Genomic DNA, 12400 nt, shown 5'->3' with positions numbered 1-12400 from the left:
GGAAGAGTGAGTAAGGGATTTGAAAGTTGGAGGGGGAGGGGGAGATCCAAAATGATAGGAGAAGACAGGAGGGGGAGGGATGGAGCCAAGAGCTGGACAGGTGATTGGCAAAGGGGATATGAGAGGATCATGGGACAGGAGGCCCGGGAAGAAAGACAGGGGGGGGGGACCCAGAGGATGGGCAAGAGGTATATTCAGAGGGACAGAGGGAGAAAAAGGAGAGTGAGAGAAAGAATGTGTGTATAAAAATAAGTAACAGATGGGGTACGAAGGGGAGGTGGGGCATTAGCGGAAGTTAGAGAAGTCAATGTTCATGCCATCAGGTTGGAGGCTACCCAGACGGAATATAAGGTGTTGTTCCTCCAACCTGAGTGTGGCTTCATCTATTATTTTGGATCTCCCCCTCCCCCTCCAACTTTCAAATCCCTTACTCACTCTTCCTTCAGTTAGTCCTGACGAAGGATCTCGGCCTGAAACGTCGACTGCACCTCTTCCTAGAGATGCTGCCTGACCTGCTGCGTTCACCAGCAACTTTTATGTGTGTCACTTGATCAGTTGCTGATTTTCATCAGTTGTGAGTTAAGTAATACTATGATACTAAAATTCTCATCCCTTCTATCTTAATATTCTTCATTGTTTTGTCCCACCTCATCTCTCTTATCTGCTCCAGACCAGCAGTTTCCTGAGATTATATGTGTTCTTCCAATGTTGGTCTCTTGATTATTCCTAATTGTTCCATCAGCCACCTCTGTCCTTTCAGCTACCTCTATGCTCTTGACTGCTTCCTAAGCCTCCCGACCCTCCTACGTAATTTTCATCCTTTAAGACATCTCTTTGAAGCTACCTGAACAACCGTATCCTGATTTCCTTTTGCAATTCAATGTGTCACAATGGTGCTTGATAAATAAGGTTTTAACATCTTGAGTTGCTCTGTGGAAAAAGCAATTTAGTCAGAGTTTATCTATATCCCTCATAAATTTGTATACCTCTATTAAATCTCCCCTCCCTCCTTCTACCCTCCAGGGAATGAAGTCCTAACCTATTAAAACTTTTCCTATAACTCAGGTTCTCAAGTCCCGGCAACATCCTTGTAAGCTTTTTCTGTACTCTTTCAATTTTGTTGATACCTTGTAGGTAGGTTTACTCAATTAGATTCACTAAAGCACAGCGTGATAGGTAAAAGTAATCTGTTTTGTTCTAATTTTTAGGTCAGAGGTCATTCAAATTTGGATCCATCTGTGATTGTGGATGACCTCCTAACTCCATGCTCACCAGGTGATCCCAATGCTATGGAGATGACCTGGATAGATGTTCCAGGTGATAAGCTTCTGGAACCTGCCGTCTCCATGGCAAGTTGTTTTAATTTTTCCAGATATTTTTAGAAGTCTTTAATTATTGGTCAACGAATCTCTTGCTAAAAGTCATCTTGTATGTCTAACCAAAGTGAATTTGTTCAAACCTTACATCAGTTTTAAGTTATAAATACTGAGGCAGCTGAATCATCAATATCATGTGAATTGACTATCATTTACTAAATGTGAAACCTGATCTAGTCAAAATATTGATTGATTCAGCCTCAATTTATTTCAGTTACTTCTGTAAGATAACGTGAGCTGTGACAAGGTGCATTATATAAATGCCTATGTTTTGACATGTATTTCATGGTGCCAAACATCATTTCCTAATGAAAATGATCTCATACATCAATAAAGTGCAAAAAGTTCCATTATCTCCATTCAACCTCCAATTAATTGTGAGGCTACTGAGATGTGAAAAGCCAAATGATAGGGTGGCAGCCATCTACTCTCCTGGTCATTTCAATGTAGCCTTTCATAGATGTGCAAATCTAAATGTTTAATTTCTGAGATCAGAACGACTTAAGTCCAATACCAAAGGTCTTTAATTCAAATTCAAGTTCAAGTTTATTGTCATTCAACCACAGACATGTATACAGCTAAATGAAACATTGTTCCTCTGGGGCCAGAGTGCAAAACACAGGACATGTAGTCATACACAGCACATATATTTACAATCCAGCACATACAATCACGAAGTAAAATTAGCACCAGTCTTTGAATGGTATGGCCTCAAGGTTGACAGGTTGCCATAAAGTGTGAAGTGAATGTTTATGTAGGACAGTATCTAATGGTACTATTTTACTCTGTTTTAAGAAAAATCATTTTCCTTTTCTACTTTGCCAATATTTTTTCAGCGACCAGATGTGAGATCTTAATTTATCTCTCCCTGTTTTTTTTACTATGATTTTTCTTTACCTGAACCTATATTATGTGCCCCTAAGTTTTGTACCAGTTTTAACTTCAATCTTGGGCAATGCTTGGGTTCTTAGAGAACTAAACATTTGCCTTGCATCTGTAATCTGAACTATTTTAATCTTAATCCATGTTTTGAAACTTCCAATAGGCTTAGCCATAACAGCTCAGTTTTGAAGTGGAGGAATTCAACATTGTGGTGAAAAAAGTGCTTTATCTCACTCAGGAAAAGCTTACCTCTGTAGGTTTGAAAATAGGGTTGCTCCCTTTCCCCTACCAACTACCATACCCTTAACTCTACATTCTATCCAACAAATTTAATCTTAAATGCTCAAATAAGTTGAAGGTTAATCATAAGACCATACAATATAGGAGCGGTATTTAATTTAGCCCAGCGGTCCCCAACCACCGGGCCACGAGGAAACGATATGATTTGGTGATATGAAACGATATGTACCTTTCCTCATTCCCTGTCATGCCCACTGTTGAATTTGAATGCACGTGCGGTCATTACCCACGCGTCATCCGTGTCAGCTCGGGAAGGAGATCAACTCCTCGAGCTTGCAAATGAAGGTGGGCTGAAAAGTATGTTTGACATAACATCTCTGCTGGCATTCTGGATCAAAGTCAAGGCTAAATATCCTGAGATAGCCACGAAAGCACTGAAAACGTTGCTTCCATTTCCAACGTATCTCTGCAATGAATGCAACGAAAACTAAATTGCGGAATAGACTGGACATAAGGAACCCCCTTCGAGTATCGCTGTCTCCCATCACCCCTCGATAGGACCGTGTTGTTGCAAGGAACAAGTATTCAGCCCAGGGCTCCCACTGATTCAGCGATATTGGTGTGTTGCAATGATTTTATATGTTCATATGGGGAAAATATGTGCTGTGTGTTTAATATCCAAACATTACTTAAAATGTTATAATGCTGTTGACTTATGTCTTATATAACCATATAACAATTACAGCACGGAAACAGGCCATCTCTGCCCTTATAGTCCATGCCGAACGCTACTCTCACCTGGTCCCACCGACCTGCACTCAGCCCATAACCCTCCATTCCTTTCCTGTCTATATACCTATCCAATTTTTCTTTAAATGACAATATCGAACCTGCCTCTACCACTTCTACTGGAAGTTCATTCAACACTTACTTCCCTGATAATTGACTTATCACTATATTCATGCAAGGAAAGTATGTGCTGTGTGTTTAATATTAAATTCAATAGATAAACCCTTTTAGAAATGAAATTGGGTGTATTAGTCACTTACCACCTATATTCCGGTTGTGATTAACCCCACCCCCCTCCCCAAACAGAATCGCCAAAAACAATTTGTAAGAAAAAATCGACATGTACACACATGTGCTAGTCACGCATTCGCACTGGTGCCCGCAAGGCTTCATGGTCATTGTAGTGTTTCTTGGGGTAAACACAACGTACTTGACTGTTACTCTTGTCCATTGGCAACCCTACCCCCTACCCCCACTCCCCCCCCCCAGGTCGGCCAGTGGGCAAGAATATTGTCAATAATAAACCGGTCCACATTGCAAAAAAGGTTGGGGACCCCTGATTTAGCCCATAAAGTCTGCTCCACCATTTCATTATGGCTGATCCAATTTTCCTCTCAGCCCCAATCTCCTGCCTTCTCTCCGTTTCCGTTTATGCCCTGACCAATCAAGTATCTATCAACCTCTGCCTTAAATATACATAAAGACCTGGTGTCCACACCTGCCTGTGACAAAGAATTCCACAGATTCATCGCTCTCTGGCTAAAGAAATTCCTCCTCATCTCCATTCTAAAAAGATGCCTCTCTATTCTGAGGCTGTGTCCTCTGGTCCTAGACTCTCCCACCATAGGATACATCCTCTCCACATCCATGTGTATTGAATCATGTTAATCATGTGTATTGAAACCCAATCTCTGCAATCTGTCCACAGTTCATCCTATTTTAGTCCTAGCATTATGGTAAATCTTTGGTGTATCTCCTCGAGTATCAGCAGATTCTTTCTGATATGGGTACTATAGAAAGAAATGCACTACTCCAAATGGGGTAAAATCCAAGTACTTTACTACTAAGACTTCATAATTTTAATGGTATTGTTCTTGTCCATTGGCTTCTAGTGATTTGTGATTCTATTATAGTTTTGCTCTCTCAACTAGTTTTTTGTTGCAAATTTCTGCTCCCCTACTCACATTTCTGTATTTGTTGGTCATTCCTTTTGCGTTTTTTATAAGGATATTCCACATCATTCATCCACATTGGCCTGGGATAGTAAAGGAAAATTAAAAGACAGAGGCCTGTCTCCACAAGACAGTCAATGTTAAAACAATATAGTTATATGGGAGTAACATTTAATATTAATTTTTCTTTAATAACCATTTTAAATCCAGTGCAAGAGGATTTATCTATGGTGTTAGATGAGTTAACATTTATTGATAGCAAACTTGATGGGCTGAATGACCTAACTCTGCTCCTGTCTTATTTATATAAATGTGTAAACTAAGTTTATTCACTGATGAAACAATATTTGGTTATGATTTTTTATAAAATAATTTGTATTGTAACAGTGAAAACAGTTTGTAGATGCAAAGGTTTTAGAAAGAGCTGTGATGAATTCCAAAAGCTTAGAGGGTAAGGGAGGCAAGTTAAAAATCTCCTTTTAGTATAAACTGCAACATGAAGAAAGTCTTGTTTGGTTGGGATTATTTAAAGTTCTTACACTTTATCATTTTTGTTCTTGTTTTTCCACAGCCTGACATGCTGCAGTCATTAGCGAACATAAAACCAACAGTAAACGATGAAGATCTGAAGAAATTGAAAAAATTCACAGAAGACTTTGGTCAAGAAGGCTAAATCATAGGAACATAATTTGCACTGCATTTATTTTCTTGTACCTTTTTTTTCTATTCACTTCAATCAATTACATATACTAGTAAACATTATTTTACTTTTTTGATATTAATCTTGTTTCTTGTGTTTCAGGCCATGGGACTTTGTATAAAATTGGATCTAAGCCTACTTATTATCTGAATGTCTGCATGTGCCTATCATGAATCTATATCTCGTAGCATACAGAAAAAGTTTGAGGGCATAGTGCAGATTTCATTAAGGGTACAACATGATATTTATATATGACAAAAACATCTGAGTATTTTCAAATGCACCGTGTACATACCAATTTGCTGGGCTTGCTGTGGATTGTAAAATAATCTTGCTTATTAGTGATACATTCCAAATAGTGAATAGTGCATTTAAACTGACTGTTGCACATGGACTGTAATAATTGTACTGCCCTTGGGCTTGGACCTTCTCATCGTACTTCAAGTACGCTCTAAGATTTTCTACTAATGATGTGCATAAAATATAAACCTTAAGCTTTGTACTGGAGAAATTTGGGCTACTTGCATCTAGTTATTTGTATTCTAAGAAATATGTATGAGGTGAGCAAATCCCCTCATAGATTTTTTAAATAATGTAAATGCTTAAAAGTCATGGGATCTTAAATCCTGTGTGAGTTTAATTTCTGTTTATTTGTAAATAAAATGTGTATCTACTTAATGCTGTACACTTAAATTCTCAGAGTTGGGTATAGCGATTAATTATTTTCTTCAGGTTGCCAAATAGAAGTTCTGAGGCCATGTTGTTAGCTGCCTGCACACAAGATGTGTTCACCTAGGATTTCATGATTAACAGCCTTCTGTTACGCATCTCGCTTTTGAGGCAGTTCTGCTGTATCTCAGCAGTTTTTATTTTCTTGGATTGCAGCCTCAGCATAGATGAATCACCAGATGAAATGTCTGCAGGCAAGGTGCTTTCAGCAATCCTGGTAAATAGATCCAAGGGCTGGAATGCAGTTGGATAGACTGTTGTATGATTCCCCACCAGGTCCAAACATATGAAAGGAAAGTTTGCACAGTTTTAAGTGAAAACAATCAACATTTGAGCAAGGTCAAACCTCTGGAGGAACTGGGAGTCGAGCAGCATCTGTTGGGAGTGGAGAGGATACGGGAGAAGGCAGGAGAATGGGTTTGAGAGGGATAATAAATCAGCCATGATGGAATGGCAGTGCAGCCTTGATGAGTTGAATGGCCTAATTCTGCTTCTATGTCTTATACAAAGGGGACTAAGAGTGGAGAGGGAATATTGTCAATATGAAGAGGAGAGGCTTCCAAGAGGACCACAATCTTGTCATGATTTGGAGGCTTGCATGCCTCAATGACCTGAAGAGCTCCGATGGCTGGAATCAGGGCTTTACGCTTTCGCTCTTGGTAGGGCCAACCATGCAAACAGGACAAAAGGTAAAGGCCAGGCTAAGAGTGGTCCACTGCTTCTCCAGGTTTGGTGATTCAGAGCTTACAACTCTGACTGGTGAAACAAAATTGTTAACTGAAGCAGTGAAAATTTGGTCTACATCTGAGTGTGATGGTATTCCTGAGTAGGCAATAGGTGGAAGCAGATTAGAAAAAATGCACATGGAGCCGGGTAGAATGAGGGAAGGGTGATCAGCAGGGATATAAAGGTTACAAATGCTGGAATCTGAAAAATAAGGAAGGAGATGATGGGAACTATTAAGGGAGAGATGAAAGGGCAGAGGGGAGAAGATATGATGATTGAGTTGCATGCATAGTAGGTGGGTGGAACTTGTATTTTATTTAGAAATACAGTGCGGAATTGGCCCTTTGAGCAGATAAAACACACACATTCCACGAGAAGGATGTATAAGCTCCAGAATTGAACTCTGTAATAGCCTCATACTACACACTACACGACTGTGGCATAACTTGAAGGGGAGAAGGATGAAAATGGTGATTATGGAAAACTGTTGGATTGGACTGTATAATTGTTATTACGCTTGTAGATTAACTTTCTTGTTTGTAACTTTTTATAATTACCAGCATACATGTAGTTGTTCAGTGTTTTTTAGTCATTGAAGTTGTGTGTACCATTGCTTGAATGGTTATTGGTTAATTCAAACAAATGAATTTGAATGGATTGTCTATGAAAATTCAATGGAATGCAGCAAACTGGTGTAAGAAGAGCACACAACATTGGATTGTTCTCTTTGTCTGTTCTTTTCCCTTCCAGTAGGGTCTCCTTCCTTCATTCTTTCTCTCACCCCCTCTTGCTTCATCTTCTTTCTCTTTGTTTTGTTCTTGTAATGCTTAATAAACAATTATAAGCAACAGGTGTTATGGTTCATTCTTGACTTCCAAAGAACCTCATCAAAAACATCAACAAAAGGGAACAAAAATGGGAGGACTGGAGCTGGATTGGAAGGAGAGACAAAGGGGAACACAGGAGCTAAGGGTTACCTGAAATTGTAAAATTCCTTGTTCATACCTTTGGGTGATGACTACCCAAACAAAATATGAATTATGTTCTGCCTCATCCTTGCAGTGAGAAGGCCAAGGATGGATGGGTCAGTGTGGGAATGGGAGGGGAAGTTTACTTATTTATTGAGATACAGTGTGGAATCAGCCCTTCAAGCCTTACTACCTGGCTATCCCCTAGTTTAATCCTAGCCTAATCACGGGTCAATTTACAGTGATCTGTTAACCTCCCAAGTGGTATGTCCAGAGCTTTATAACAGAAGGCTGTTGATCATGCAATCCCAGATGAACACAGCTTGTATGCAGACATTTAAACTCACACAGAGTTTACAGAGAATGGTGCGAAAAACAAAAATACTTAGAATGAGTGGCAGTTCTGTGGGTAAAGTGGATGGGCTACAGCGGCAGAAGACGGCAAACATACTCAAATTCACAGTGAGTTTACATCTATGGTCTTCTGCTAAATACTCACATCCACATCTCATTGGTGTGTGCTGTGTGATTATATACTGTATGTAATGAAATATTACATTAAAAACAAAATGATTAGTGACCTTTATATTTTGTTTTTTTCTTGTGTAAAATCAAATTCAAGTTTTTAATGTACTATCTTGCATGAAGGACAACTTCAATCATGGTTTATATGACTTGTAATCATTCTTACAAGAATCAGATGAAGACATCTAGCATATCAGCACTGGGCATCCATTGGGCAAGGCTACTGGCAATAGTAAAGCTGCTTCAAGTTTCAAAGTACATTCATTATCTTAACTATGTATACAGGATACAGTTCTGAGAGTTGTCCTCCAGCAGGCAGCCAGAAAACAGAAACACCATGGAACTCGTTCAAGAAAACATCAAACACCCAACACACACAAAAAAAAGAATTTTTGCAAATGGCAAAAAGCAAGCAAACAACATGTAGAACATCAAAGCAGGAGTCCAGTAATATTAATTTTAGTTTAGGTTAGTTCAGTTCAGCGCCATGCAGCTAGCCAAAGCTGCAGGGCCATTCTTCACCGAAGCGCCCCAGTCTGCATTGATTGCCTCAATCAAACAGCTCAAAAACAGCAAATAAAAGAGTAACCAGAATCCAAGAACACATTAATGTGAGGTTTCCCTTCCCATTCTGTAATCTCATGCTGATAAATACCAATCTAGTTTGAGAACCCAATTGGACAGTATTGTTGCAGCTAGTATAATGCTATTACAATGGCAATGACCTAGGTTCAATTTCACTGCAATCTGCAAGGGGTTTGTACATTTTCCCCATGGCCGTGTGGCTTTCATAGTCATAGTCATACTTTATTAATCCCTGGGGAAATTGGTTTTCCTTACAGTTGCTCCATAAATAATAAATAGCAATAGAACCATAAATAGTTAGATAGTAATATGTAAATTATGCCAGTAAATTATGAAGTAAGTCCAGGACCAGCCTATTGGCTCAGGATGTCTGACCCTCCAAGGGAGGAGTTGTAAAGTTTGATGGTCACAGGCAGGAATGACTTCCTATGACGCTCTGTGCTGCATCTCGGTGGAATGAGTCTCTGGCTGAATGTACTCCTGTGCCAACCCAGTACATCATGTAGTGGTTGGGAGACATTGACCAAGATGGCATGCAACTTAGACAGCATCCTAGACCGCATCCTTCCTCCCATGTTTCAAAGATGTACAAGTTAGTAGGCTAATTGATCACGTGGGTGTAATTGTGTAATGTGGGCTTTTTGAGTTTGAAGGGCCTGTTACTCTACTATATTTCTAAGTAAATAAAATTAAGACTAAGCTGCACCTTTGGAGTAAGTGCTTAGTATGGCTACGGTACCGGTATCTACAATGATGCGGAATGTGTCTGGTCCACATGGGGCTACAGTACCGGTACCTACAGTGATGTGAAATGCGTGTGATCTACACGGGGGATACAATACTGGTATCTACAATGCTGTGGAATGTGTCTGGTCTATATTGGGTCTAATACCTCCTTTCAAGCATCAACAAAGTATTGAAATGTGCATTCAATAGTACCATTAAGTAGTACTTATTTATCGCACACCTGACTTGCATCACGAAGTCAGAAGTACAGCATTCAATTCCATTCACAAAATTCTAGATAACAAAACTGTCGATGCACGTCTACAGACTTGAGCAGAAAGATGGCACATATGTTTCAGGCAATAACCATCTTCAACAAGACATTGAGATTAACAATAATTGGTGATATCACCATCATGATTTATCACACTATAAATATTCCAGTAGTCCTCAATGAACCACATTAACTTAGACTTACTTTCCGAGGCACGTCCATGCACTACAAGCCACAGGTCAGCAGTGCAATAACACGGCAGTTCTAATAACATTCAAGATACCTAACATCAAGGACAAAGTTGCTCACTTGACAGGTATCCCATCCTGCACCAGACTATTGTAAACTGCAATTCATCCATGAAATGTCTGTGGCATTGAATTAGGGAGGGAGAAAATTGGCAAAACCTGATACAAGTGCTTCCCTTTTGGTTCCATGAAACTAAGCAGTCCTGTTGGTTATGGTTTGAGGTTCCCCTTGTTAGTCCTTATACCTTCCTCCATTGCCTGGCTAAACTTGTCCTCACATTGAACAACTCACTTAACTCCAGTCAATCACAAGGTATGCAAATAATACTGGAGAACAATCTTTTTCAAAAGTGTTACTTCATCAGAATTTTTTAATTTATGATTGATGATTTTCATTTGTATTTAGTGTCTGCAGCTTCTTGCTTAAGTGTCCAATAACAACTAGCCAGCATTGACGGTTTCCAATCACAAACAAGGGAAAATCTGCAGATGTTGGAAATCCCAGCAACACATACAAAATGCTGGAGGAACTCACAGCCTTCTGTCTCTTTCACCAATTTACTTCCCAGCTCTTTACTTCATCCTCTCCCCTTTCAGGTTTCACCTATCACCTTGTGTTTCTCTCTCCCCTCCCCACCACCTTTTAAATCTACTCAGCTTCTTTTTCTCCAGTCCTGTCGGAGGGATTCCGCCCAAAATGTCGCTGTACAGTACGCTTTTCCTAGATGCTGCCTGGCCTGCTGGGATCCTCCAGCATTTTGTGTGTGTTGATGGATTCCAGTTGCCCTGGTACTGGTTCTCCATGACTGCAACGTGTTGGTGAAACCTTTCACTGTGCTTGTCACTGACAGCATTAAGATTTGCAGGGAAGAAATCCAAATAGGAATGCAGAAAATAAGTCTTTAGTGACATGTTGCACTTCAGAGTTTTGTATGCTTGAAGCATGTTGTCAACCATCCGCACAGTTTGATGCTCTGTTGTTGCCAAGAAAATTTTCAGCAACATCCTGGAATGCCTTCCATGCGATTTTCTCCGGTCCAACTTGGAAGTTCTTCGAATTGCCTGCTAGATGACCTGTCAGATTTGTGGACCAAAAAAATGCCTTCCTTAACCTTGGCATCAGTTATTCTGTGAAACATCTGTCTCATATATCGAAACCCTTCACAGAATTTTATGAGCCTTTCTAAAACGCGTCCTGCCATGCAGCATCCACCCTGCCTAAGCATGCCCGGACAAGATAGAAAACTTTTCAGCTTACATTGTGGGCAACATTTTAATTTACTTGAACTATGAATTGAAATAACAAATATAGGGAATTCCAAAAAATGGTGAGTGATAGGGAAATTTCATGGTGATTTTCATAATCAGCAGCCTGAAATCCATAAGATAACCCGAAAGTATTCAGGAAGCAAAATCTTTGTTGTTCTGTGGAATTAGTAAGACTAGTGGAATGCCCACCTTTATTGCAAAAGGTATGTAGTAGAAAGCACAGAAGTTTTGATACAACCTAACAGGACACTGGTGAGATCACACAGAGTAATGGGTACAGGTTTTGATATGTTTAGGAAATGGTGTACTTGTACAGGGAGTAATGGGGAGAAGGTGCTCTGCACTTACTTCTGGGTTGAAGAGAATTTTTCAGCAGCTTGAGTCTGTACTGATTGTGTCAGAGAGGAAGAACGAGCGATCTTATACAGGATTCTGAGGGAGATTGACAGGGTGGGAAGTAAAACTATGTTCCCCTTGTGGGAATGCGGTTCCTTAAGATTGTCATAGCCGGGGTGGGGGAGTAGTGGCGATAAACGCCCACGACTTATTAAATGCTCCCAATGGCGTGCGTTTCAAATAGCCCTTGACACCCAAGCCCAGCTCCTTGCCTTCACGTGTGGTTTAGCCACTAAGCCCGGCAGAACCGTTTCTCTCGAGAGGAGAATGGGCAAAGGTGATGCCTTAAAACCAGCGCTTCGAATAGATGGGTCTCTCTCAGCCGTGGCTGGCAGCTCATATAGAAGAAAAAACTGATCTCAAACCTCCGCTGCCTTGTGGCTATACCCACTTGGGGGGAAGACTTCGGGAGTAAACCCCGAGGGAAAATCCGGAGCCGGAGTCCCTCAGGCAGTCCTACGTTGAGTTCAAAGCCGAGTTGCAACTCCTGCGACGCTGCTGGTACCAAACTGTATCGGTCTCCGCAGTTCCTTTAGATTCACCAGAGTCGTGGAGAGGGGAAATCTACTACGAGGGCAACAGCTCGCTCCTCCATATCGTACTGCCCTGGCTTGTGTGGACAGCTAGGGCGCAGCACCCATGGTCGACCCTGATCAATGGTGGGCCCCATCTGTGTGTGTTTGTGTGTGTGTGTGTGGTCATATTTTCAACATGCCACTTCAGCTGCAGATGAGGAGAAACTTCAAAACTTCATCCATCAGCGTGCTGGATGGAAATCCAAGGAGATTCACAGAA

General features: G+C 40.5%; 1 protein-coding gene across 1 annotated transcript in view; it reads left to right on the top strand.

Annotated features, from left to right (window-relative positions):
- The window catches only part of vps4b (vacuolar protein sorting 4 homolog B), a 29232-nt gene extending 21768 nt beyond the window's left edge, over nucleotides 1-7464 (top strand). Inside the window, exons 10-11 of the mRNA XM_072283261.1 lie at nucleotides 1209-1349; nucleotides 5031-7464. Coding sequence (XP_072139362.1) covers nucleotides 1209-1349; nucleotides 5031-5132 — 243 coding nt within the window. The 3' untranslated portion in view covers nucleotides 5133-7464. The remainder of the gene's footprint in view (nucleotides 1-1208; nucleotides 1350-5030) is intronic.
- The last annotated feature ends 4936 nt before the right edge of the window (nucleotides 7465-12400 follow it).

Source organism: Mobula birostris, chromosome 19 (assembly GCF_030028105.1).
Source record: "Mobula birostris isolate sMobBir1 chromosome 19, sMobBir1.hap1, whole genome shotgun sequence".
NCBI lineage: Eukaryota > Metazoa > Chordata > Chondrichthyes > Myliobatiformes > Myliobatidae > Mobula > Mobula birostris.
Note: the sequence above shows the minus strand (reverse complement) of the source record. Positions and strands in the feature narration are given on the sequence as shown.